At 35.5% G+C, this 24,394-nt stretch overlaps 1 protein-coding gene across 2 annotated transcripts in view; it reads right to left on the bottom strand.

Annotated features, from left to right (window-relative positions):
• Positions 1-24,394, bottom strand: part of TFPI (tissue factor pathway inhibitor) — a 94,134-nt gene that overhangs the window by 1,010 nt on the left and 68,730 nt on the right. The window contains exons 4-7 of one of the 2 annotated variants that reach the window (XM_061433297.1): positions 22,009-22,053; positions 18,650-18,826; positions 17,490-17,585; positions 17-196 (exon numbers count right to left, since the gene is read on the bottom strand). In XM_061433297.1, the coding sequence (XP_061289281.1) occupies positions 17-196; positions 17,490-17,585; positions 18,650-18,826; positions 22,009-22,053 (498 nt within the window). The remainder of the gene's footprint in view (positions 1-16; positions 197-17,489; positions 17,586-18,649; positions 18,827-22,008; positions 22,054-24,394) is intronic. The other variant, XM_061433308.1, reaches the window with a different exon arrangement.

Below are 24,394 nucleotides of genomic sequence, written 5' to 3'. Positions count from 1 at the left end.
AGAATGCCCTCTATACCTTTTTTACAAGCCCTAACGCATGCTTTTCTAGAGGTAAAATTGTTCTCATTCCCTCCACATCCACTGTATTTAAATGGGAGGCAATTCCCAATGACTGAATTGTAGTAGAATCTGGTCACATTGGCTTGACACAATCCCCTATCTGCTGGGGTCAGACACCAGGAGGGGCCATTAAATTCTAAAAAGATAAAGAAAACATAGTAAGTCATATATAATAGTTAGTCTGAAACTTTCATATTTATTGTTTGTAGATTAGTCTTATTAGGCATGTTTATGTGAAACAGTAATCTGAATGAATAACATAAAATTCATATATTTCAATTCCAGGAAAATGCTTAGCCAGTCTCCAAGCGTTCACTATACTGAGACCTTTCTCCAGTAAATATGAAAGTAGGTGCATCTGTTAAAGAAAAGTGCCAGGATTACTCTTCATCTGACGAAACTAGTTTTACATAATATTGCTAAGTCACTTCAGTCGTGTCCGACACTGTGTGACCCCATAGACGGCAGCCCACCAGGCTCCCCTGTCCCTGGGATTCTCCAAGCAAGAACACTGTAAACAACCACTATTCAACAATTTAAGAAAATTTATTAACCATATCCATTTTAAAAAATTATCATTGCTTATATATCATTTGTTCATGAGTATTCAACTTCACAAATAAAGTCTTGATGAGCAAAAAATTTACTCACTGTATGAAACGAACAGAAGATAAGGAAGAGGTCATTCCCTGACCAAAGTTCTGAATGACATAACATGACAATTTAAAGCACAGGGATTCAGGTATAGCAAATTCTAACCTTAAGCTTTGGAAAGTGAACCCAGATGATTTGGCTTAGTAGTAAGTTTTTTTTCTGTGTGTGTGAATTAAACCAGCAGTTCTAGATGAGTTAGACATTTTTGCAAAGGAAGGACTATTGCTAAAGGCAGGTAAGATCACACATTTACAGGTTTAAACCAGACAGATGGGCTAGTCTGTCAATGGGACCAACCACTTTCAAAAATAGAAGGAAAAAAATACAACTAGGGTAATGAAAGGATCGCTCATTTCCTTATGACAAAGCATAAAAATGGTTTCAGCCTGATGATAGTTTTCAGCTCCTTCTGGAATTCCTGTCAGTGAGGGGAAGATGGTAGTCTTTTTAGTTGTAGAGCTAAACTGCTTGATATTATTAGTAAACCAAAACTGAAGATAATTTGGTGGAAGGCCAGGAATCAATATAGCAAGACATGGTACAGCAAATGCAGATGAAGAGGATATGCTGAATGTACAATATTGGCAGAAAATAGAACTTTGAAGAATTCAGTAGCAATGAAGGCAAAGAGTTTGTACAAAAAGCAAGAACTGGTTTGAAGGCAAAAGAACCCCAGGTAAACAGACTAAAAAATAAATAAAATAATCTGAGAAAAAAAGTGAAAAACATCTTAAATTGATAAACAAAATTTTATAACCTCCTACCTTCTAGATATGTAAATAAATATTAGAGTATCTAGATATAATGTCTCATGTAAAAGAGAAATTCTTGAAAATATAAGAGAAGTATTGAAAATATTATGGGAAGAATTTATGATAAACACTTTAGAAAGGTGACATTTTGTGTCAAATTCCAAGAACTGAAATCACATTAAAATTGTATTACTTAATCTTTAAGTAGGTGTATAGACACTGATTTAAAAGAAACTCCTGGGATTTTGTAAAAAAACTTGACTAAAAATCATGTAGTCTAATTTATGTTTTGCCTCACCTCATTTAGGGATTATAGAGCATTATTACTGCCATCTTAAAACAAAATTAAAATGTACTTGGTGAGAATGTGTGCTTAATTTTCTGAAAATGTTGAGGTCTTTTTTCTCCAAAAATGGTTAATGTAAGAGGAATTTTATAACAACCTAGGAGAGATATGCTGTAATTGAGCCCAATATTGTGTGAAAGCTTTTCCAGTGGGTAAGTTGTGGATTCTCATCAGTCCATAGCCAAAAATATAACATAGTTATCAACTGCCATTGCTTCTAATTCCATGACCTTCTAAAATTATCACCCATGCTCAGAAACAAATGAAATACCCCACAAGCAATTAGCCTGATTTGAGAAACAGAGAAAACAGAAGAAATTATTCTTCTTTTAAATATTATTCTCAAAAAGCAGCCACAGATGCCTCATAGTAGATGTGTAAGTGTCATGGTACGATTTATACATCTATTTCACTTTAGCATTTTTACACAAAATATATTAGCTCACAATAAGTTGAAAATAATAATATATACATATATTATAGATATCCTTGTAGTATACATCTTCACAAATGTTACTTATTATGTCTTAATAGCAGTGCTCTAAAGCTTCTTATTCCAGGACAGACAGAAATTTCTGATTACAGGGAACAAATCATCTCTTTTTGCCAAACACACAACCTAAATTAAAACTGGCCCCATAACAAAATCAGTGTTATTTCAAAGTGAGGACAAATTGGCATAGTATATCTGGGGCTATAGTTCCAAGATTAAGGGTAACAAGGAATGTGCCTCTGCTATCATACCAGGAGCCTGGAACATCACTTGAAAGCTAGAACCAAAACAGTCTCTCCACTGGGATCCGAAACCATGGAGCGTCTATGACCATACCACCCAGAACACGCCTGGTCTCATCTGAAACCATGGAGAATATTCCACAGTTTTGGTGGAGAGACGTACTTCTCTGTTTTCCTTTAGTCACCCAGTCTTCCAACAGTTTGCCACTGACCAAACTACTCAGAAACCAAGGGAAAGAGCAAGAATAATGCAGGGGATAAGTTTGAAAGCAAGCAGACAGTTGACAGTACAGGTTCATCAAAGAGTTTCACTACCTGCTGAACTGCCTCAAGCATCAGATTACCTCTGCCTGAAACTCTTTGTGACTTCTGGATCAGAGGATATGTGGAATGCTGCTTCTCACAGTCTGGAATCTGGTGTGCAGACTTAACTGTCTCTCACCACATAGCAGCTCCCACTCAGAAAGTATTTCTCCATGACTGATCTGATGACTATTTCATCTGTCTGTCCTATTTTAATCACTACCTAAAGAGATCATCAGACTCAACTCACATTTGACCCAAGTTACTGTAGAGAGATAATAACATTTTGATAGGGAGTTACAGCTTGAAATTAATCACTAAAAAGGCTGTATTGGGTAAGCCAAAGATTTCTTTTTCTTTTTCATTTGGGTTTTTGTATAACATCTTATGAAAAGCCTCAAATGAACTTTTTGGCCAACTCAATATTTCAAATTTAAAAAAAATTATGTTCTAATAATGCAATAAATCACCATCAGTTGGGAAGATTTTAAAGGACATTACTCTTCAGAAACATGAATTATACCCACTATATAAATTATTTCTCCTAAAGTCATTTAGTCATTTCTCCTAAAGTCATTAACTGCTTATCATTGAATTAAGCTAGTATAAAAAACAGAATTAAAATAATGAAGCATATGGTTTCTCAAGGATATTATAGCTCCAGATTTATTGAGTCCTTGAGTATCATCTCATTCAATCTCTAAAGGTGAAGAAATAGAAATTTTTTGCTCCCTTTCAGGAGATAAACTGGACTATTTTTAATTAACATACTTATTCTAGATAAATACAAGGCACTTACCTATTCAAAATCCAGACTTTGATATCTACAATGAAATAAAATATAAAGGTTTTGAAGTAGTTGCACAATGTGATATTTTAGTCTAGATTATAATTTGTGGAAATTTAAGATGAATAAAAGACACTAACCTGACTTCTGTTCATTTTCAAAGGGAATTTAATAACCAAATGCACTGTCTTGACTTCACCATTAATAACAAGTTGGCTAGCTTCCATTTAGAGGGTCTATGATAGATTTCAGAATTCAGAATCAGTTCATATTCTGCCAGGAATAGCAGTTGATATAGTATGACTGCTAAACTATAAGATGATGCTCCAAAAGCCAGTTTTATATGTAAACTGGCTTATGTAATAGCTTTAAAATTTATACAGTAAACCTTTAATTTTGTACTTACATTGAATCTTTATGTGGTGTCTCTGATTCTGTATTAAGTTCAGTTCAGTTGTTCAATCATGTCCCACTCTTTGTGACCCCATGAACTGCAGCACGCCAGGCCTCCGTGTCCATCAAGAACTCCAGAGTCCACCCAAACCCATGTCCACTGAGTCAGTGATGCCATCCAACCATCTCATCCTCTGACGCCCCCTTCTCCCCCTGCCCTCAATCTTTCCCAGCATCAGGGTTTTTCCCAATCAGTCAGCTCTTGGCAAAGTATTGGAGTTTCAGCTTCAACATTAATCCTTCCAGTGTATACCCAGGACTGATCTCCTTTAGGATGGACTGGTTGGATCTCCTTGCAGTCCAAGGGACTCTCAAGAGTCTTCTCCAACACCACAGTTCAAAAGCATCAATTCTTCGGAGCTCAGCTTTCTTTATAGTCCATCTCTCACATCCATACATGATTACTGGAAAAACGATACCCTCGACTAGACGGAACTTTGTTGACAAAGTAATGTCTCTGCTTTTTAATATGCTGTCTAGGTTGGTCATAACTTTCCTTTCAAGGAGTAAGCGTCTTTTAACTTCATGGCTGCAATACCATCTGCAGTGATTTTGGAGCCCAGAAAAATAAAGTCTGACACTGTTTCCACTGTTTCCCCATCTATTTGTATTGAAGTGATGGGACCAGATGCCATGATCTTCATTTTCTGAATGTTGAGCTTTAAGCCAACTTTTTCACTCTCCTCTTTCACTTTCATCAAGAGGCTTTTTAGTTCCTCTTCACTTTCTGCCATAAGGGTGCTGTCATCTGCATATCTGAGGTTATTGATATTTCTCCCGGCAATCGTGATTCCAGCTTGTGCTTCCTCCAGCCCAGTGTTTCTCATGATGTACTCTGCATATAAGGTAAATAAGCAGGGTGACAATATACAGCCTTGTTGGACTCCTTTTCCTATTTGGAACCAGTCTGTTGTTCCATGTCCAGTTCTAACTGTTGCTTCCTGACCTGCATACAGGTTTCTCAAGAGGCAGATCAGGTGATCTGGTATTCCCATCTCTTTCAGAATTTTCCACAGTTTATTGTGATCCACACAGTCAAAGGCTTTGGCATAGTCAATAAAGCAGAAATAGATGTTTTTCTGGAACTCTCTTGCTTTTTCGATGATCCAGCAGATGTTGGCAATTTGATCTCTGGTTCCTCTGCCTTTTCGAAAACCAGCTTGAATCAGGAAGTTCACAGTTCATTTACTGCTGAAGCCTGGCTTGGAGAATTTTGAGCATTATTTTACTAGCGTGTGAAATGAGTATACTGTGTGGTAGTTTGAGCATTCTTTGGCATTATCTTTCTTTCAGATTGGAATGAAAACTGACCTTTTCCAGACCTGTGGCCACTGCTGAGTTTTCCAAATTTGCTGGCATATTGAGTGCAGCATTTTCACGGCATCGTCTTTAGGATTTGAAATAGCTCAACTGGAATTCCATCACCTCTACTAGGTTTGGTTCATAGTGATGCTTTCTAAGGCCCACTTGACTTCACATTCCAGGATGTCTGGCTCTAGGTCAGTGATCACGCCATCGTGATTATCTGGGCCGTGAAGATCTTTTTTGTACAGTTCTTCTGTGTATTCTTGCCATCTCTTCTTAATATCTTCTGCTTCTGTTAGGTCCGTACCATTTCTGTCCTTTATTGAGCCCATCTTTGCATAAAATGTTCCCTTGCTATCTCTAATTTTCTTGAAGAGATCTCTGGTCTTTCCTATTCATTTGTTTTCTTCTATTTCTTTGCATTGATCACTGAGGAAGGCTTTCTTATCTCTCCTTGCTATTCTTTGGAACTCTGCATTCAGATGGGTATATCTTTCCTTTTCTCCTTTGTTTTTTGCTTCCCTTCTTTTCACAGCTATTTCAAGGCATCCTCAGACAGCCATTTTGCTTTTTTGCATTTCTTTTCCATGGGGATGGTCTTGATTCCTGTCTCCTGTACAATATCACGCACCTCTGTCCATAATTCATCAGGTATTCTATCAGATATAGTCCCTTAGATCTATTTCTCACTTCCACTGTATAGTCATAAGGGATTCGATTTAGGTCATACCTGAATGGTCTAGTGGTTTTCCCCACTTTCTTCAATTTAAGTCTGAATTTGGCAATAAGGAATTCATGATCTGAGCCACAGTCAGCTCCTGGTCTTGTTTTTGCTGACTGTATAGAGCTTCTCCATCTTTGGCTGCAAAGAATATCATTGATCTGATTTCGGTGTTGACCATCTGGTGATGTCTGTGTGTACTATTTTACATGCCTATATTGAGGCTTCTATTTTACCAACCAACTTAGGTTTTAGGAACCACCTGATCACTTGTTGAAGAAATTGCTTTTTGTCTTCTGAGATTGTTTCAGGGAGCTGAGTACCAAATCCTTCCTTTGATCAGCAAATTCAGACCAAATTAAGAAGGTCCTTGCATACTAACATATTTGATTTTATGATGTAGACCTTAATAAATGACTGAACATATAAAAAGATAAAAGAGGCAATTATCTATCTTTATACATAAAACAAATTCAACCAGGTATGTGTCAGCTGAATCCAGTAGGAGACATGAAAAAAGCAGAGTATAAGAGAACCCTAACTACTGCAGTTAGAGCAGCAATGGCTAAAATTAAGCACCAGAGTGAATGTGGGTTGGGAGACAGATAGAGAGAAGGCAAATTCTATTATTTCTAGATTAGTTGACTTAGAAGATGGAATGTTTTCTAAAATATTTTGAAATGTAATTATATTATAAAATATAGTCAATAGCTTCCAAATTTGTAATTTTGTAATCATGGCTTTATTTCAATGTGGCTTTACTTTAGAAAATGGCTTCCCAGGTGGCATAGTGTTAAAAGAATCTGCCTGCTAATGCAGGAGACTCAGCAGACACAGATTCAATCCCTGGGTCAGGAAGATCCCCCAGAGGAAGAAATGGAAACCCACTCCAGTATTCTTGCCTGAAAATTCCATGGGCAGAGGAGCCGGCCAGTCTACAGTCCATGGAGTCACAAAGACTCTGACATGGCTGAGCAACTGAACATCGTACTTCAGAAAATTTCTCTGAACAAAGATGAAATTGTGAGCTATGCCTGTGGATTAGCTAGCATCTAGGCAAACAAGTCCAAGATGTTAGAAGATAAAACCCAAGTTTTGAGGAGACAGAAAATTTTAATTTTGACATTCTTCAATGGAAGTACAACATCAAGACTTTGTCCTCCCTTAACACTTGTTCAGGTCTCTGTCTGAGCATATAGTAGACACTGAAAACATCTATAACATGCCCCTATCTCCCAGGCATGCCAATAAAGGACAAAACCACCTTCTGTTTATAATTATTAGACTCCCAGTCTGCGTGACAAATCCTCATATAGGAGACATTCAGTATGTTGAACTGAACCAAAATTTAAAAGTATAACAAATCCGTACCTCAAGTCATAAGATTAAGTTGGAAACACAGGTTTGATATTCCTTTGATTAGAAATAAGACCCAAAGACATAAAACATATATTGGTGTTTTATAATTATGTTTGAATTTTACAAATGGTTTATGTTATTTCAGGTAATCATAGTATTAAGTATATTAAATGAAGAAACTTCAAATCGAGGTTACATACTTTAGTTGTATTATAAAATGTAATACAAATGTAATAAAATGTATACAAATGGTACCCCTGATTATTTTATTTTTTTCCTGCTATAAACCTCTGTTGATTATCCAGATAATCATAATACCATTATGGATAATCATGGACACCATTAACATAAAAAACTTAAATATTAATACCTTTGAGTTATTTGTGCTAAATACTGAGTTTAATCATCATAATCTTCATAAAAACTTTATGAGATATTACTCTTCACATATAACAGATGAGGAACTTGAGGCTGAGAGTGGTATAATTTTTTTCAAGGCCAGAGGCAGAGTCTGCAAATAGCAGAATTGGAATTTAAACCCACAGTTTTCTGCCCATAAAGCCAATGTGCTTAATGGTTATGGTATGTCATAGAAAAACTCTAAAAACTAACTAGAAAATAAAAATAATTAAGCAAAGGTATTTTAATTATTTTCAGGTAAAATGAAAGTAGTCACAAGTTCCCCTTTATATTTGAGTCTCAAAGTCTGTCTTCTTTGAAGCTCAGGTTCAGAGTATCTTAGATGCTTCTTACCCTTAGTTATATGAGTGGAATTGGAATTTAATAAGTCTGAACAGGAGAAAGATACCTAACAAAGCAGGTTTATCGAACAAGAAGGCTAAAAAGTTTTGGAAGTAACAGTCCGAGTCAAACAGCATACAGAGAGCTCAAATATTTGAAGGGCAAGAATTATTGGGTTCTGATGTTCAACCTGGGCAGATTCTAGAAATAGACCAAAGTTTTAGGATTTTATGCCCTCTCTGATCATATCTGCACTAGTCAGTCAGATTTATTTAGTAGAATTAATAAGTGATAAACTAGAAAGCTCTTTCTTCTGAGTCCCTGCTGCTGCTGCTAAGTTGCTTCAGTCATGTCCAACTCTGTGCGACCCCATAGACGGCAGGCCACCAGGCTCCGCCATCCCTGGGATTCTCCAGGCAGGAACACTGAAGTGGGTTGCCATTTCCTTCTCCAATGCATGAAAGTGAAAAGTGAAAGTGAAGTCGCTCAGTCCTGTCTGACTCTTACCGACACCATGGACTGCAGTCCACCAGGCTCCTCCATCCATGGGATTTTCCAGGCAAGAGTACTGGAGTGGGTTGCCATTGCCTTCTCCATAGAAAAGATAAATTTGAGATTCCCCTACACTACACATGTTATATCAATGCTTTTCAAGCTCATTCCTGTAAAGATTGTCCAGCATTCAAATAGAAAAAGGGCAGTAAAAGAATTACACACAACATAGAATGGCACAAGCTTTTCTAACCTGTTCCTATCTCATTCCTATCCTGTCCTATAGCAGTCCATACCAAAATCATGTTATAGAGACTTTTCCCTGTTAGCAAAAACATGTGCCATTAAATAAATCAATTAGTATTATTAATTTATGTTTTATTGTTTATTATCATTGTCAATTTATTTGTAGTTTGTATTGTATTTATATGTGGATGAACTTCCAGATGTTCAAGCTGGATTTAGAAAAGGCAGAGGAACCAGAGATCAAAGTGCCAACATCCACTGGATTATCAAAAAAGCAAGAGAGTTCCAGAAAAACATCTACCCTTGCTTTATTGACTATACCAAAGCCTTTGAATGTGTGGATCACAACAAACTGTGGAAAATTCTGAAAGAGATGGGAATATCAGACCACCTGACCTTCCTCCTGAGACATCTGTATGCAGGTCAAGAAGCAACAGTTAGAGCTGGACATGGAACAATAAAATGGTTCCAAATCAGGAAAGAAGTACATCAAGGCTGTATACTGTCATCCTGTTTATTTAACTTATATGCAGAGTACATCATGAGAAATGCTGAGCTGGATGAAGCACAAGCTGGAATCAAGACTGCCAGGAGAAATATCGATAACCTCAGATACACAGATGACATCATCCTTATGGCAGAAAGTGAAGAAGAACTAAAGAGCTTATTGATGAAAGTGAAAGAGGAAAGTGAAAAAGTTGGCTTAAAGCTCAACATTCAGAGAACTAAGATCAAGGCATCTGGTCCCATCACTTCATGGCAGATAGATGGGGAAATAATGGAAACAGTGACAGACTTTACCTTTTTTGGGCTCCAAAATCACTGCAGATGGTGACTGCAGCCATGTAATTAAAAGACACTTGCTCCTTGGAAGACAAGCAATGGTCAACCTAGACAGTATATTAAAAAGCAGAGACATTACTTTGACAACAAAGGTCTGTCTAGTCAAAGCTATGGTTTTTCCAGTAGTCATGTATGGATGTGAGAGTTGGACTATAAAGAAAGCTGAGTGCTGAAAAATTGATGCTTTTGAACTGTGGTGTTGGAGAAGACTCTTGAGAGTCCCTTGGACTGCAAGGAGATCCAACCACTCAATCCTAAAGGAAATCAGCCCTGAATATTCATTGGAAGGACTGATGCTGAAGCTGAAACTCCAATACTTTGGCCACTTGATGCCAAGAAATGACTCACTTGAAAAGACCCTGATGCTGGGAAAGACTGAAGGCAGGGGAAGAATGGGACAACAGAGTGTGAGACGGTTGGATGACATCACCAACATGATGGACATGAGTGTGAGTAAGCTCCGGGAGTTGGTGATGGACAAGGAGGCCTGGTGAGCTTCAGTCCGTGGGGTCACAAAGAGTCAGACACAACTGAGCAACTGAACTGAACTGAAGCTTGACTGAGAGTTGTATAATGGTCACATGCCTAAGAAGTTTATTCCTACCATTTTACTTGTTCATATAAAATTAATACTCACAAAATGGAGGTCTGTGAATTTTCTCTTTTAAAGGCATCTGTAACACTTCTCTGGAGGAATCTTAAACAGAATCTTATGGTAAAAAAAAAAAATTTATCCTTGTTAAAACCAGAGATGGGCCAGGAAGAAAAGGATTGGCAAAACGTAGTCAGTGGTCACCTAGGGTGACTGTGTTTGGATGGCCACCATCTTGGCAGAGATGCAGTGCTACATTTTTATTTCTCACCTCACTCCTGCCAGGAAGCAGGAGATCTGATGGATACTTACCACAAGTTTTTATCTATTTTTGTAAAGCCAGCTCAATGGCACCAGATTCATCATATAGACATGTTTAGATTATGAGGGAAGTTTCTGTGTCTTTTGATCTGAGAACACCATATGAAAAATAAGATATTTTGGGGGACTATGGATATAATTTGTTGATTGGGGTTTTCAAGAGTTGTTGACAGTGCTTAGTGATTAACTGTGGTATACAGCTACGTGCATAACTCTTTACTTGATGGGGATTATTTTCTTTCCAAAGTGTGGTTGTAATATTTTTCTTTATATAATCAAATTTTCAACAAGAGGCCAAATAGGTGACAAAATTATCTTTCAAATATTAAATCGACTATATCAGTAATGGTGTTTGGTGTCAGGTAGGTAATTTGTGAGTGTAATACCTCTTTCAGAAGGCTAATGAGAAGCAAAACAAATTTAAAAGATCTGTGTGTTGTGTGTTTTTTTCTACCCATTTTTTTCACCCATATATATACATATATATATATGGAATCTGGCACTATGTCATACATTGAATACAGTCAGGAGAAAGACAGAGTTCCAGGTACCCAAATGGCCTTCAGAATACCACCCAGTCACTCTCCCTTGACTGGAGGCTGCCAGGAAGCAACACAGGACTAGGTCAGGTATAGAGATGTTCCTTTTCTCAGCCAGACAACAAGTATCAGACTGGGTTGGCAATAGTCTTTTAAATATATTCAAAGATTGTTTTTTTCCAAAATATCATGTAACTGGAGTAGTCCCAAGACAGCTATTTGCAGTTGATATACAGAAGAATGTCAGTTATGAGAAGCAGAATAACTCACTTTTTTCATGAATGAGTCAGGTCTACTCTAAAAGTTCAGAACCAATATGAATACTTGAAAACATTAGTTTTTCTTTGCTATTTAGACATTTACCAAAGAGATATATGGAGAGGAATATATTAACTCTCTCTGTATAAATATTAAATGTTATTCAAATGTTATTAACGGTACAGAATGGAAGCCATCTGTACACATGCCATATAAATATTAAAGAAATATCAAAAGCACAATTATTAGCATATGCATAAAATGGTATATAATCCTAGAATGAGCATGGACCATGAATGCCAATGATGTTCAAAAACACATCAGCAAGTGTGATCAGCATTCTTCTAACCATCATTTGTTCTTTCTGTTATAACTGTGGATTACAAAATTAATAAATAAAAATATATAAGTCATTTCTCTGGTGCCTAACAGTGGGATAAACACTGGAGGAGGGGAGTCTACAAAATACAAAATCCATTGTTCCTTCCTTTAAAAAAACTTGCCATCTAGTCAGTAAGTCAGAGCTGACACAAAAATCAATTTAATTATTAAATGAATCAAAATAAAAAGCCAAGGGGGAGAGAGAGGAAGAAGTCTTTCTTATGGAAGGGGAAAAAACTGAAGGTGGGAGGAAAAGGGGACGACAGAGGGAGGATGAGATGGTTGGGTGTCATCACCGACTCAATGGGCATGAGTTTGAGCAAGCTCCGCGTGTTGGTGATGGACAGGGAAGCCTGGTGTGCTGCGGTTCATGGGGTCACAAAGAGTTAGAAACCACTGAGCAACTGAACTGAACTGAACTGAATGGTCTGTAACGTCTGGTTTGCCTGAGCTAGCACTGGTTCATACTTATTTTTTTGGTATATCATATTCCAACATATATATGATTTTTGAAAAATTGTAATACACTTTAAAATAAAACTGTTATTTATCTGCCAAAATCACAATCCTAATTTTCTATCTGTAAATATATATTGTAAATAAATAAATGATTTTTAGCATCCTACTTTCATTAGCATCCCAGTTTGGATGACATATGATTGTTGAGGTAATCTAAACATCAAGGAACAATAGACTGAACAAAACAGGTAAGATTGAAAATGGAAAAGATGAGAATGGACATTTCATCAGAGAAAGTAATAAAATTTAATGACTGGAGAGAAGTGAACAAAAGTGATTACCAAATGCTCAGTCTTTAATAAATGGGAAAACGGCGGCAGAACTCTGAAAATCTATAAAGTTGGAAATATTATAAAATGTAAAGAAAAATTACTCAAAATTCTTTTGTCCCAAGGCCCCACAATACTTCATACCAGTATTCTTTAATTTGTTTCTAGGAAACACATTTGAACTGTTTAAGTTTCCATATAAGTATTAATTTAGCTCTACTGTGAATTCTCTTTTAAAACCTGTGGCGGATTCATGCTGATGTATGGCAAAACCAATATAATATTGTAAAGTAATTAGCCTCCAATTAAAATAAATAAATTAAAAACATAATTAAAAAAATAAAAGTTGATTATCATTTATATATAGTATATGTGCTGAAGCACTTTATCTGAATAATTAGAGATTTTATAAGTGGCTGAAGTATCACCTTTTCCTGCAAATGGGAACTTACAAAGAGTTGTTTTAGAGGTGAGAAACTAAGGCCTGGGAACTAAGGCTTGTATTGCTCTGAATCATATGGGTTAAAAATGATGAATCATATTTATGTAGCACTGAAGAGGTATCAGCCACTGTCCTAAGCAAGCTATGTATATTGAATGACTTCACCTTACAATAAAGTCTATGAGGTAAGCACTATATTACTACCATCCTCATTTTGTAGTAGGAAAAAGTAAGGTTCAGAGAGGTTAAGAATTATTTTAAGGTTGCACAGGCGGTAAGTGGAAGAAATGGGATTTGAGCCCAAGTCTTCAGACGCAGAGTCATTTCTCTTATCCACTCTATTATAGTGCCAATCACACCAAGAAAGTCAAGAAGCAGTTGTGACAGTCTTTCATCCTGAAGATCATACACAGAACTGCATACATTTAGAGATATTGTGTTAGAATTATTTCTCTCCTGCATGTATGGAGGATACATTTCTTGTAACTACAAGGAGATCCTCATAATTCAGAACAATAAATCAAACTCAAATAATTTTCTCTCACTTGTGCACAGGGGCATGCTTACAAAACATTTATAAAATCCTCTTTAAGGAAGAGCATGTTTCAATCTTTGAGGTCACCCGTGTAGCCTATTGGGCTTTCCTGGTGGCTCAGACAGTAAAGACTCTGCTTGCAATGTAGGAGCCTATTAATATTGAAATACAGAAATGAAAGGAGAAAATTAAACCTCAGTTGTGCTTAATATGGAGAAAGAAATGGCAACCCACTCCAGTACTCTCGCCTGGAGAGGTGCCTGGCGGGCTACAGTCCATGGGGTCGCAAAGAGTCGGACACAACTGAACGACTAACACTTGTGCTTAATAAGCATTCAAATATCTTAAGTCAAGAAGGTTCACTGGAAAAAACATATTCTCATGCTAATTTGCAACATTGTGGTTGAGAATAGCAGTTTTAAGAATTACCAAATCATTTTCTAGTAACATTCAACAATATTTCTAAAGTGTTTTTCTATCATCATCAGAAAGAGAAACATTAAAATTATATTTGCAAATATTTCACTTAACAATAACACAATCTCACTGTATTTTTGGAATATTCAAATACTCAAGGATTGTTTTCAATGACAAAAATTTTAAATGAATGCTATTCTATTTGTACTGTGGGGCATGTTCTATTGCTGTATGCTGAATCAAAATCTTAAAGGATTTACATCTTTTCAAAAGAATCTAACACTACAGAGAACCTTTTACATTTGCTAAAACCTTGAGCAAGGTTTTACTGTAAACATTGAACTGTAGTTTCTTAAATTATTGTAACATGTATTAATGTAATTGCAAGCAGTGATGGATGTAATACTTTTTGATTTGGAATATCAAGAGTGTCTTTATAGACCTCCACAAAGCCTTTTGAAGGGTCGAGGGAGGGATAATCTAGGTTTTGAAAGGGTGGGGGCACAATTGCCTTCCTACAGTCTGCTGCTGGATGGGATGGAGGAGGGATCATCTAGGTCTTAGATGATGGAAAGGAACAGCTGCATCTCCACCTGCCTCATCTTGGATGGAGCAGACATGGGATCATGTAGGTTTTAGGAAGATTAGAGGCAGAGCTTCATTGTCATCCTTTACATGTTTAAGCCACCAGAGAGAAGTTATTGCAACATTGTTTCATGTTTTAAATTAGGAATGCTACAAAACAAAAGAATAAGAGAATGCTCCCAGGAAAAGAGGGTTAGGGGTCAAAATAGCTAGAGGAATTTAGATTTTGAAGCAAATACAAACCCCCCAAAATAAAATAGTTCTCTAAACAAAAAGGGAGACCATGTGCCCTAATTTTAAATGCAGTTACTATGAAAGAACTATCCCTCAAATGTCTATTATTTGAAATTAAATGTCTATTATTTGAAATTAAAAAAATCTCTTTTAACATTGTTTCGCTTTAAATTTATGGTGTGAATGTTACTGCTTCCTTAGTTAATGATATGCTTTTAAAACTATTAATTTGTTTAATATACTTTTTAATGTGCATCTACATAAAAATTTAGGGAGGGCATTTAGTAGACAGTATTTAAAACATTATTTTCTCACATTTTTCTGTATTTCCCCCTTTTTGTTTTTCTAGTATGCCTGCTAAAAATCAAGTATTATACTCCAAGGCAAAACCATCTCCTAACCTACTCTATTCACTTTAATGGTAAATAACTAATGATCTCTATTTGAATTAGTAAAGTAACCCAAACAAAAATAATTGAAACACATTAAAAACTAATTTCACATGTAGATATATTTATCACACGTACCTTTACATTCAATAATATATTTGTTGTTAACTTTCACATCTTTCACAGCAATAAGAGTTAGTGTGCTTTTCATCATGGGATATTTAATTGGATAAAATAAAATGTCACTGAAAGACACAGGGCTGGAAGGACACAAAGAAACAATGTGTAATAATGATAATCCTAAGTATCTTTGTACTTCTAAGTAATTTCACAGATAAAAAATTAGAAGTACAAAGATACTTAGGATTATCATTATTACAAAGTAGTATTTAAAAATTAGACTCTTTTCATTTGGTATTGAACTCACTGCTCTAATTATAAAATCTAAGGACCTGAAAGCATTTTGAATGTACCATAGGGTCTAATTCCCTCTGAAATTTTGCATACCTTTTATGACATCTCAAGGGCTTCCCTGGTGGTTCAGAGGTTAAAGTGTCTGCCTGCAATGCAGGAGACCTGGGTTCGATCCCTGGGTCGGGAAGATCCCCTGGAGAAGGAAATGGCAACCCACTCCAGTATTCTTGCCTGGAGAATCCCATGGATGGAGGAGCCTGGTGGGCTACAGTCCGCAGGGTCGTAAAGAGTCGGATACGACTGAGCGACTTCACTTTCCTTTCCTTTCCTATGACATCTCAAGTGCTGCTGGAACACTGCGTCAGTGCCTACAATTTGGGGACGTTAGTCCCTGAAGCACTCATCCATTTTTGAAGACCTCACATTAAAAAGAAACACTTTTATAGAAAGAGATCTGTGCTTTAGATTTCATTCAATAAACCCGATTCTTTGGCTGGGTTGAGGGAGATAAAGAACCACGTCCTGGTGTGTGAATAGGGAAGACTGAAATAGAGAGGGCTGAGTGAGGCACGTACAGAATTTAGTTCTCCTTTCACAGGACAGTGTTTCAAGCACCAAGAGCATACATAACGTTCTCTCTTAGGTCTCACATCTTACTCTTTCCAATCCTTCTAAGTCACAGTGTGGGGACTTCTAATGCATTGCCTTCAGGGCTGAAACAAGTCCATAGACACAATCAGGTCAATGTAGGTCTATATTCCTCATTCTAGACAAATCAGTCAGTATTACAGTCTCTTAAATCCATCTGGGCAGAAGTTTTGCTTGCTTATTTGTTTTTTTTTGTAAAGAAAGATGCTCAAAGACATTCGGAACCCCATCTGTTTCTGACGCATGACTGGGGTGGAGACAGTATGTCTCTTTTCATCTTAAAGTTGCAATTTTAATGTCACAGAACTCTTTGAACAATGCAAACTTTACATTTAACAATTTTATATGGACTGCTTCTAAGCAAAATCTTCAGTTTCTGAAAGAGCACATGTGACTTTTTAAATTTAGTAAGGACCTTACATTCGTCCCATTAACTTCCAACTTTTCGGGTGGTTTCTGTCTAGATATTTGTTATGTCTGGTTATGTTTCCCAGAATTTTCACAGTTCTGCATTTTTGCGGGCATATTTCCTGTATGTTTCTTTAAATTCTACAAATATGTTGACAGGATAGAGTCCAGAAAAAGAGTTCTGCATACTTCCAAAAGAAAAGTCCCTCAGGGTGACTTAACCTTAGGGATGGTTAGTCACCAAATTCCTAATCTCTCCTGTGACTGACACCAGAGACCTAGGCCAACGCTAGGCTCAATTTAAGACCATTCTAGGCTGCCATTGCAAACATTTACAATTAGGCACTGAAGCTGATAACCCCTAGCTATTATGTTACAAGATAAATTTAGCATAGAGTTAAGTATCATGTAAAAGTTTTCATGTGATGTGTAATCAAAAACTTACTTCAAAGCATACTTTAAAATAGATTAGGAAAATTATCATTTTTCTGGGACTAAAGATCTTAAGCAGTTTTGAGTCTCAGTATTTCATCTACTATTATTTCTGAAATAATAGTACTGATACAAATACTGAAATATTCAGTATAAATACTGAAATAAATACTGAAATACTCAGTATTTCATCAGATCTATAATTAAAGAACAAGAGGTATAATTTTCTAAAAAACATAGTTCTCATACACATTCTTCTATTGTTACCATGATAATATTTTTCTGGCAGTAATTGAAACAGAGTCTTACCAAAGGAGCTGGGTTCCTTGCTAGGCTGGGGAGTCAAGGAGGCATTATTCATAGCATTATCCTGGATTTTATGATCATCTACCTGGAAATCATTCACTGGAAAACATATATAGCCAATTAAAATAGAGGACATTGTCACAAGCTCATAACTGTACACATAAAGCACAGAAGTTGTGTTTAGAAAAGTAAATGTCTAGAAATTTTATTTACATTGCTTTGTTAAATTGTGCTGCATGCTCATTCGCTCAGTCACATCTGACTTTTGAGACCCTATGAACTGTAGTCTGCCAGGCTCCTCTGCCCACGGGATTTTTCCAGGCAAAGATACTGGAGTGGGTTGCCATTTCCTTTTTCAGGGGATCTTCCTGACCCAGGGATCAAACCTGAGTCTCCTGTATCTCCTGCACTGGCAACTGGATTCTTACCCAGAGCCACTTGGGAAGTGGTGAACAGTGGTGAATCTTTAAACCTATCTATACATATATCTTATAATATTTCCATGAGTATCTTTGATGTTCTTTGTCAAAACAAAAGGGGGTAACAGTTAATGTTTAAGTCACTCCTTTAATTAATTTTATAGCTAGATAAAACTGATCTTCAGTGGTAGTTTCCAAAGAACCATTTTCCCTCAAATTGTTATAAACCTAAGGGATTTTAGCAGTCCTACTCTTGTGCCTAAATTTTACTACAGTATTCTCAGAAAGGAAAATTAAATAATCTAACCTACAAATTTTTTTTTCGATGAAAATAATTTCCACTATAAATTTCTTAGGGCTTCCCAGGTGGCGCTACTGGTAAAGAACCCACCTGCCAATGCAGTAGACATAAGAGACACGGGTTTGACCCCTGGTTGGGAAGATCCTCTGGAGGAGGGCATGGCAACCCACTCCCCACGGACAGAGGAGCCTGGGGTTTACAGTTCATAGGGTCACAAAGAATTGGACACGACAAAGAATTTAGCACACATAAATTTGTTAATTCTCTATTTCTTAAAAAAATTAAGATAGTGACTAATTTATATCAGATTTAGAGTGAATACAAGGGATCGTCACTTGCATGGCTGCAGCAAAATCTGGGTAAACCTGAACATCCTTTAAGATGTCTTATTTTAAAAAGAATGCCTATAAAATGAAGTAAAAGGAGATGAGAAATAAACATACATGTGTCTTCACAGGTGTTCTTGCATTCTTCTAGTGATTCAAAGTTGTTGAGATTCCCGAGGCACCCACCATATGTGAAACGTTCACACTGCTTTGATTGATTGTTATAAAAATACCTAATGATATAACCACGACAGATTCCAGTATCTTCTTCCAAAAAGCAGTAATCTGGCTTTTCTAGAAATTATTAAAACATAAGAAAGTAGTATTCTTTTTTTGAGTAATTTAATTATGTTAATTAAAAATATAAACAACTGGTTAAGTTGAAGTTATTTAAGGAGTACATATGAAAAGATAAAGATAAAAGGTAAAATATAACATTATCCATAACTGTATTTTATCCACTTTGACATTTAGAACAATGTATGTACAACGATCATACATTGAGTCTATTGGAATTTCAAGTTCTAAATTTCTCATAGTTAGCACATTAACTATCAACTTTTTCATATATTGAGAGAATAAAAGATACTGGGGTTTGATTACCCTTGGTTTGGAAGTATAAAGTATTATGGCAAAAATTTGGTTTATTTATTTTTGTTAACCTTATGTGCATCTACATTTAGGAAAGATCCACAAATTTCATACTTTTCAGATGTGTAATCTAATTTTAAAGTATACTGTACTGCTTCATTATGAATGGCTTCAATTTTTATAAACAGAGAAGTTTTGAGGCGGGGTGGAGGCTTTCACGGCTATTCTTAGAAGCTCCTAAATTCTTATGCTGAAATCAATATCTGTATTAGGTATGACATCCTCCACCACTGTGTCTCTTATTTTTCTTCCAGGCATTGGAATGACTCCAATAGTGCAGAGGCAGAAAGGAAATACATGTTCAGGGACTGGAGAGGCTTTTGAAAAAGCCTAATACCCAATCTTTGATAGTGCTCCAATCCAGGCTAAACACAGCTGTCATAGAAGTTATGCCACTGTGGTTTACATTACAAGCCTTGTTTACATGCATACTCAGAAAGAAGAGCTTCAAATTATTTTCAAAATTATGATTGCAAGATATATTGTGCTTGAATTTTCAGGGGAAAGCTCCAGCTTCCCCATTTTCTGCCCTCTGTGCTGCTGCCCATGAAGGCAAAAATGAACCGCACAATCTTTTCACATCTTAAAGCATGTTGTATCCATCTCAAGGAAACAATATTCATGAGTGTTTATTTTAAAAAGAACATGTATTTAATAATGTTAATGATTTCTGAAACAGTAGAAAAATCAATCTGCATGAAAAAATTATTTTATTAAGTAAAATATAATATTTTAATATAGAGTAAAGTATCTATTACTATGACTTCTCAAAGTACCAATTTGAAAATTATTTAGTTCCCTGTTTACTTCCTCTTGTTTCTTAAGGTGACTGTTACTATTATTTCCATGGTAACAATTTGTGCTTAAGTATGATATATGAAAAAAGGAAAAATCCTATTCCTTAAATTTTTTTAATATACAATAAGAGAAAGAAAAATACATTTGATCACTAAGTTGATTTGTTTAGGTCTTAGTATGTACTTCTTATAAAACTTTAAATCATATTAACAAACAATATAAGAATTCTATGCTTAACAAAAGGGAGTAGGTAAAAAAATATTGACTATAAAGATGAGAAAAATGGTAATAAATTATCCTGAAATGTAATTAAGGAATTATACAACTGGAAGTTGCTATCATTTATATGAGACCCCATTGTAGGAAAGATTTTATTTTATTAATTGATATTGCATACTTATAAAATTATTCTGCTTAGGCCTACAGCTTAAAATATTTATGATTAAAAATTAAGAAATTCATTCCAGTATTCTTCAGATAAATAAAGTTTTAATATTTGTATTGAATCTATATACAGTTGTTGCTCTAAATTGATGCTCAGTTAAAACCTAGAATGCAAGCTTTAAGCTATATACCAACTTCCATAAGCCACATGATTCTCACTCCTAACTTTTGTTCCAAGCTGCCAACTTGGTAACTATCTGAAGCAAACAAGGTGGGTTGTAGAGAATCTCCATTGCCTCTGTAACTGTTCTGATGGTGATGCTACGAGGTATATAACAAAGTTAACTTCAAATCAGTATGTTTAAAGGTCTTCATTATTGATTAATTTCAGCATCTGACCATTTTTAAATGTGAATAGAATTGATAGCTTTATTCTCTTTCATATGTAGGATCAAAATAGAATCAATTCTGAATCATTAAATATAAATTAAGTAGTATAATTTTCTAGTAACTTTTCCCTGCATATAGTTTTTTCCTAATTCTACATTTTTGGAAAAAAAATCCTAACATTTAAATATCAAAGATATCATCTCTTACTTGATCGACAAAAAGCCTAGTTATAAATATGACATTACAGATAGGAAGAATTTCATTTAATTGACGTAGTGAACACTTTTGCAAAAATTAATTCAATATTTATAGAAAGTTATTTTACAACTTGTAAATAAATACATTTACTTATGTTGGTTATACAAACTTTGCTGCTAAATTTATTTTATAAATTTTGATTGTAATTCTGGACCATAAACTATTTTAAGCTTATCAATGAGTTGTATAATTCTTCAGCTCTTTCTCACATAATTAAGTCAAAGTCAGTAAAACTAAAATTCACTTTGAATTGTGTATCTCTTTCATGTCTTAGGGCTTCCCTGGTGGCTCACTTTCTTTCATTTTCATGTCATGAGTTAGATAATTTCATCTTTTTGTTCAATATTTTCTCATTCCTATGTAAATGCTGTGAATGGTAATTGAGTAAAGTCATTTTCTAGACCTTTCTTAAAAAGAAGCATGTCTTTCTTGTTACAACATATTCACCAAAACTTAATTATTTTTAATTAAAAACTGTAAGTAAAATTACTTAAATCCCCAAATTAAAAATATGTAAACACTAAATAATGTTGACAGAAGCCATTATTTATTGTTAAATATCTCCACATATTTTTTGCATGTAGATTTTGACAACTCAAAGGCATATCCACTCAGGAGAATACTGAACGAAACTTGCTAGAGCCACACAGCGCTGAGGTTATCAAAGGATGAGACATCTGAGAACTAAAGAAGGAACAGAAACATCTAAACCACTATTTGGGAGATGTTAGAATAGCAGATGCGTGGCTCCGGATTGTTACTGATCTCATACCAGACAGCACACCACATGAGAATGAGTAAACACAGAGCTTAAGTCTTCCCTTATGAACTATCATGCATATTGTTTCTACTTTTTTTATTATATCCACTGAACAAAAACTCCATTTCAAAAATCACGTGGATTTATGATGAATCTCTTATCAGAGAAAGCTGAGAATTGAATTTCCAAGTACCTTATATAAATGCTACTAACGAGCACACAAATGAACATTCACCTTTTTGCAGTGTTGTTTTCATCTTTCGTGTGTTCTTTGGATAATCTGCAAGAAAAACAATATATGTGTATCAATTATCACAATTTATTATATAAAGTTATGACTTTCCATTTATCAACTAGGATGATGTATTTATTACTATTAAAATTATTCTTATACAGAATGTCAATGAATAAATTTCCTTTTATTTTCTCTAGATATTAAATTAGTTAAATTATTACAGTATAACCATGAAGTCACCTATGTTTTAATATAATAATGTCTTAAAAACTATTTTAAAACATTCTAACCCATTTACAAAAATAATAATTCATGGTGAACTAAGTTTGCTATTCAAAATATCTATGGTTAAATATATATCTTTATTAAAATAATGTGAAATATGAAAGTAATTCAAACAGCCTACTTGGCCTGTAAAAACAGTTCATTTCTACAGAGGAATGGGAGTAGAGGTGAATGGAACCAGAATTACCTCCTTTCCTAATGGCTTCTCCTGCCAGTTATCTTAATCCAATTACAAGTTTCATTATTATTTCCAAATACAGAGGAGGAATGAAGCAAAAGATACCTGTGATGTCATTTTTGTTTTAATCTCATAGAATAATTGGAATTGCTCCACTGTTATTTGTCTTTCAGTTCAGTTCAGTTGCTCAGTCGTGTCTGACTCTTTGTAACCCCATGAATCGCAGCACATCAGGCCTCCCTGTCCATCACCAACTCCCGGAGTTCACCCAGAGTCACGTCCATCGAGTCAGTGATGCCATCCAGCCATCTCATCCTCTGTCGTCCCCTTCTCCTCCCGCCCCCAATCCCTCCCAGCATCAGAGTCTTTTCCAATGAGTCAACTCTTCGCATGAGGTGGCCAAAGTACTGGAGTTTCAGCTTTAGCATCGTTCCTTCCAAAGAACACCCAGGGCTGATCTCCTTTAGAATGGACTGGTTGGATCTCCTTGCAGTCCAAGGGACTCTCAAGAGTCTTCTCCAACACCACAGTTTAAAAGCATCAATTCTTTGGCGCTCAGCTTTCTTCACAGTCCAACTCTCACATCCATACATGACCACAGGAAAAACCATAGCCTTGACTAGATGGACCTTTGTTGGCAAAGTAATGTCTCTGCTTTTCAATATGCTATTTGTCTTTAACCCACTGTATTTCAAGTATGGAATCTAAATTCTAGTTTAAATGATAGCTAATGAAATTCAAATTGATATGTACAGTTTTAATTTGTTCATATAAACATTAGGAAACTGTTTTTTTGTATAATCATTTGTTTTATACAGAAAAGCTTTGGATAAGGCAGTTTATCACTATTTGGATGGCCAGATGGATGGAGGAGCCTGGTGGGCTGCAGTCCATGGGGTCGCTAGGAGTCGGACACGACTGACGTGACTTAGCACCAGCAGAAACGTAAAAGGTCGGGGGGAAAAAGAGGTCAGAGACAGAGAATATGAGTATTAGTTGGTTAAATACCCCTTTCAGCCAGTGATCAGTCAGGTTATTCTCTGGAGAGTAAAATGTCTATGAGTGATAAGGTGATGTGGCTCATCTCTTTTCTGAGCTTTACTATGTTTTATTCAATACTCTTTTTTAAAAAGGTGTGTGTGTGTGTGTGTGTGAAATTCTAATTGTATTTTAAATGTTAAAATCTGATTTTTTTATTGTAAATAACCAACCTCTAGTTAATGTTTTTAGATAGTGGATTGTCACAGTAAGCTTACATTAAAATATAATGTGCAACTATTGTGTCATATTTTTAATTTATGAAAGGAGGGAAAGAATATAGAGTGCTACAAGAGTCATAGAGATGCTTGAACTCAATGTTCATGCAATATTAAAAGAGAACTTGTTACTCGCTGGTTTCATCCTAAGTCAGAGTAATTCATCTGGTATATGTGTAACTGATTCAAATAATGTGTTTTAGCACATTCGTATTATAGGTATATTTAAATTATCCTCAAGAATTCTGAGAACAGCCATGAACATACAATTTATTTTTATGCCACTTATAGCCTGAAAACATAGATAAGGTTTACAGCTAATTATCAAAGATATTTTCCTAGATGTATACAGAACATAACATTTATTAATGATGGTGTAAGAAGTAATAGCAGTATGTTTTACTAATTATTTTAGTAATTCCTTGAATTCCAATATATATGAATTTACATTTTAACTTTTCATTAGGAATATTAACATTAATTCACAATTATCTGATTCTTTACCAGCCGAGCCACAAGGGAAGCCCATAAATACTGGAGTGGGTAGACCATCACTTCTCCAGTGGATCTTCCAGACCCAGGAATTGAACTGGGGTGTCTTGCATTGCAGCCAGATTCTTTACCAACTGAGCTATCAAGGGAAGCCTGCTATAATTATTGTATACAT

This window comes from Bos javanicus, chromosome 2, assembly GCF_032452875.1.
Source record: "Bos javanicus breed banteng chromosome 2, ARS-OSU_banteng_1.0, whole genome shotgun sequence".
In the NCBI taxonomy this organism is placed as follows: domain Eukaryota; kingdom Metazoa; phylum Chordata; class Mammalia; order Artiodactyla; family Bovidae; genus Bos; species Bos javanicus.
This window is presented reverse-complemented; position numbering and strand designations above follow the sequence as displayed.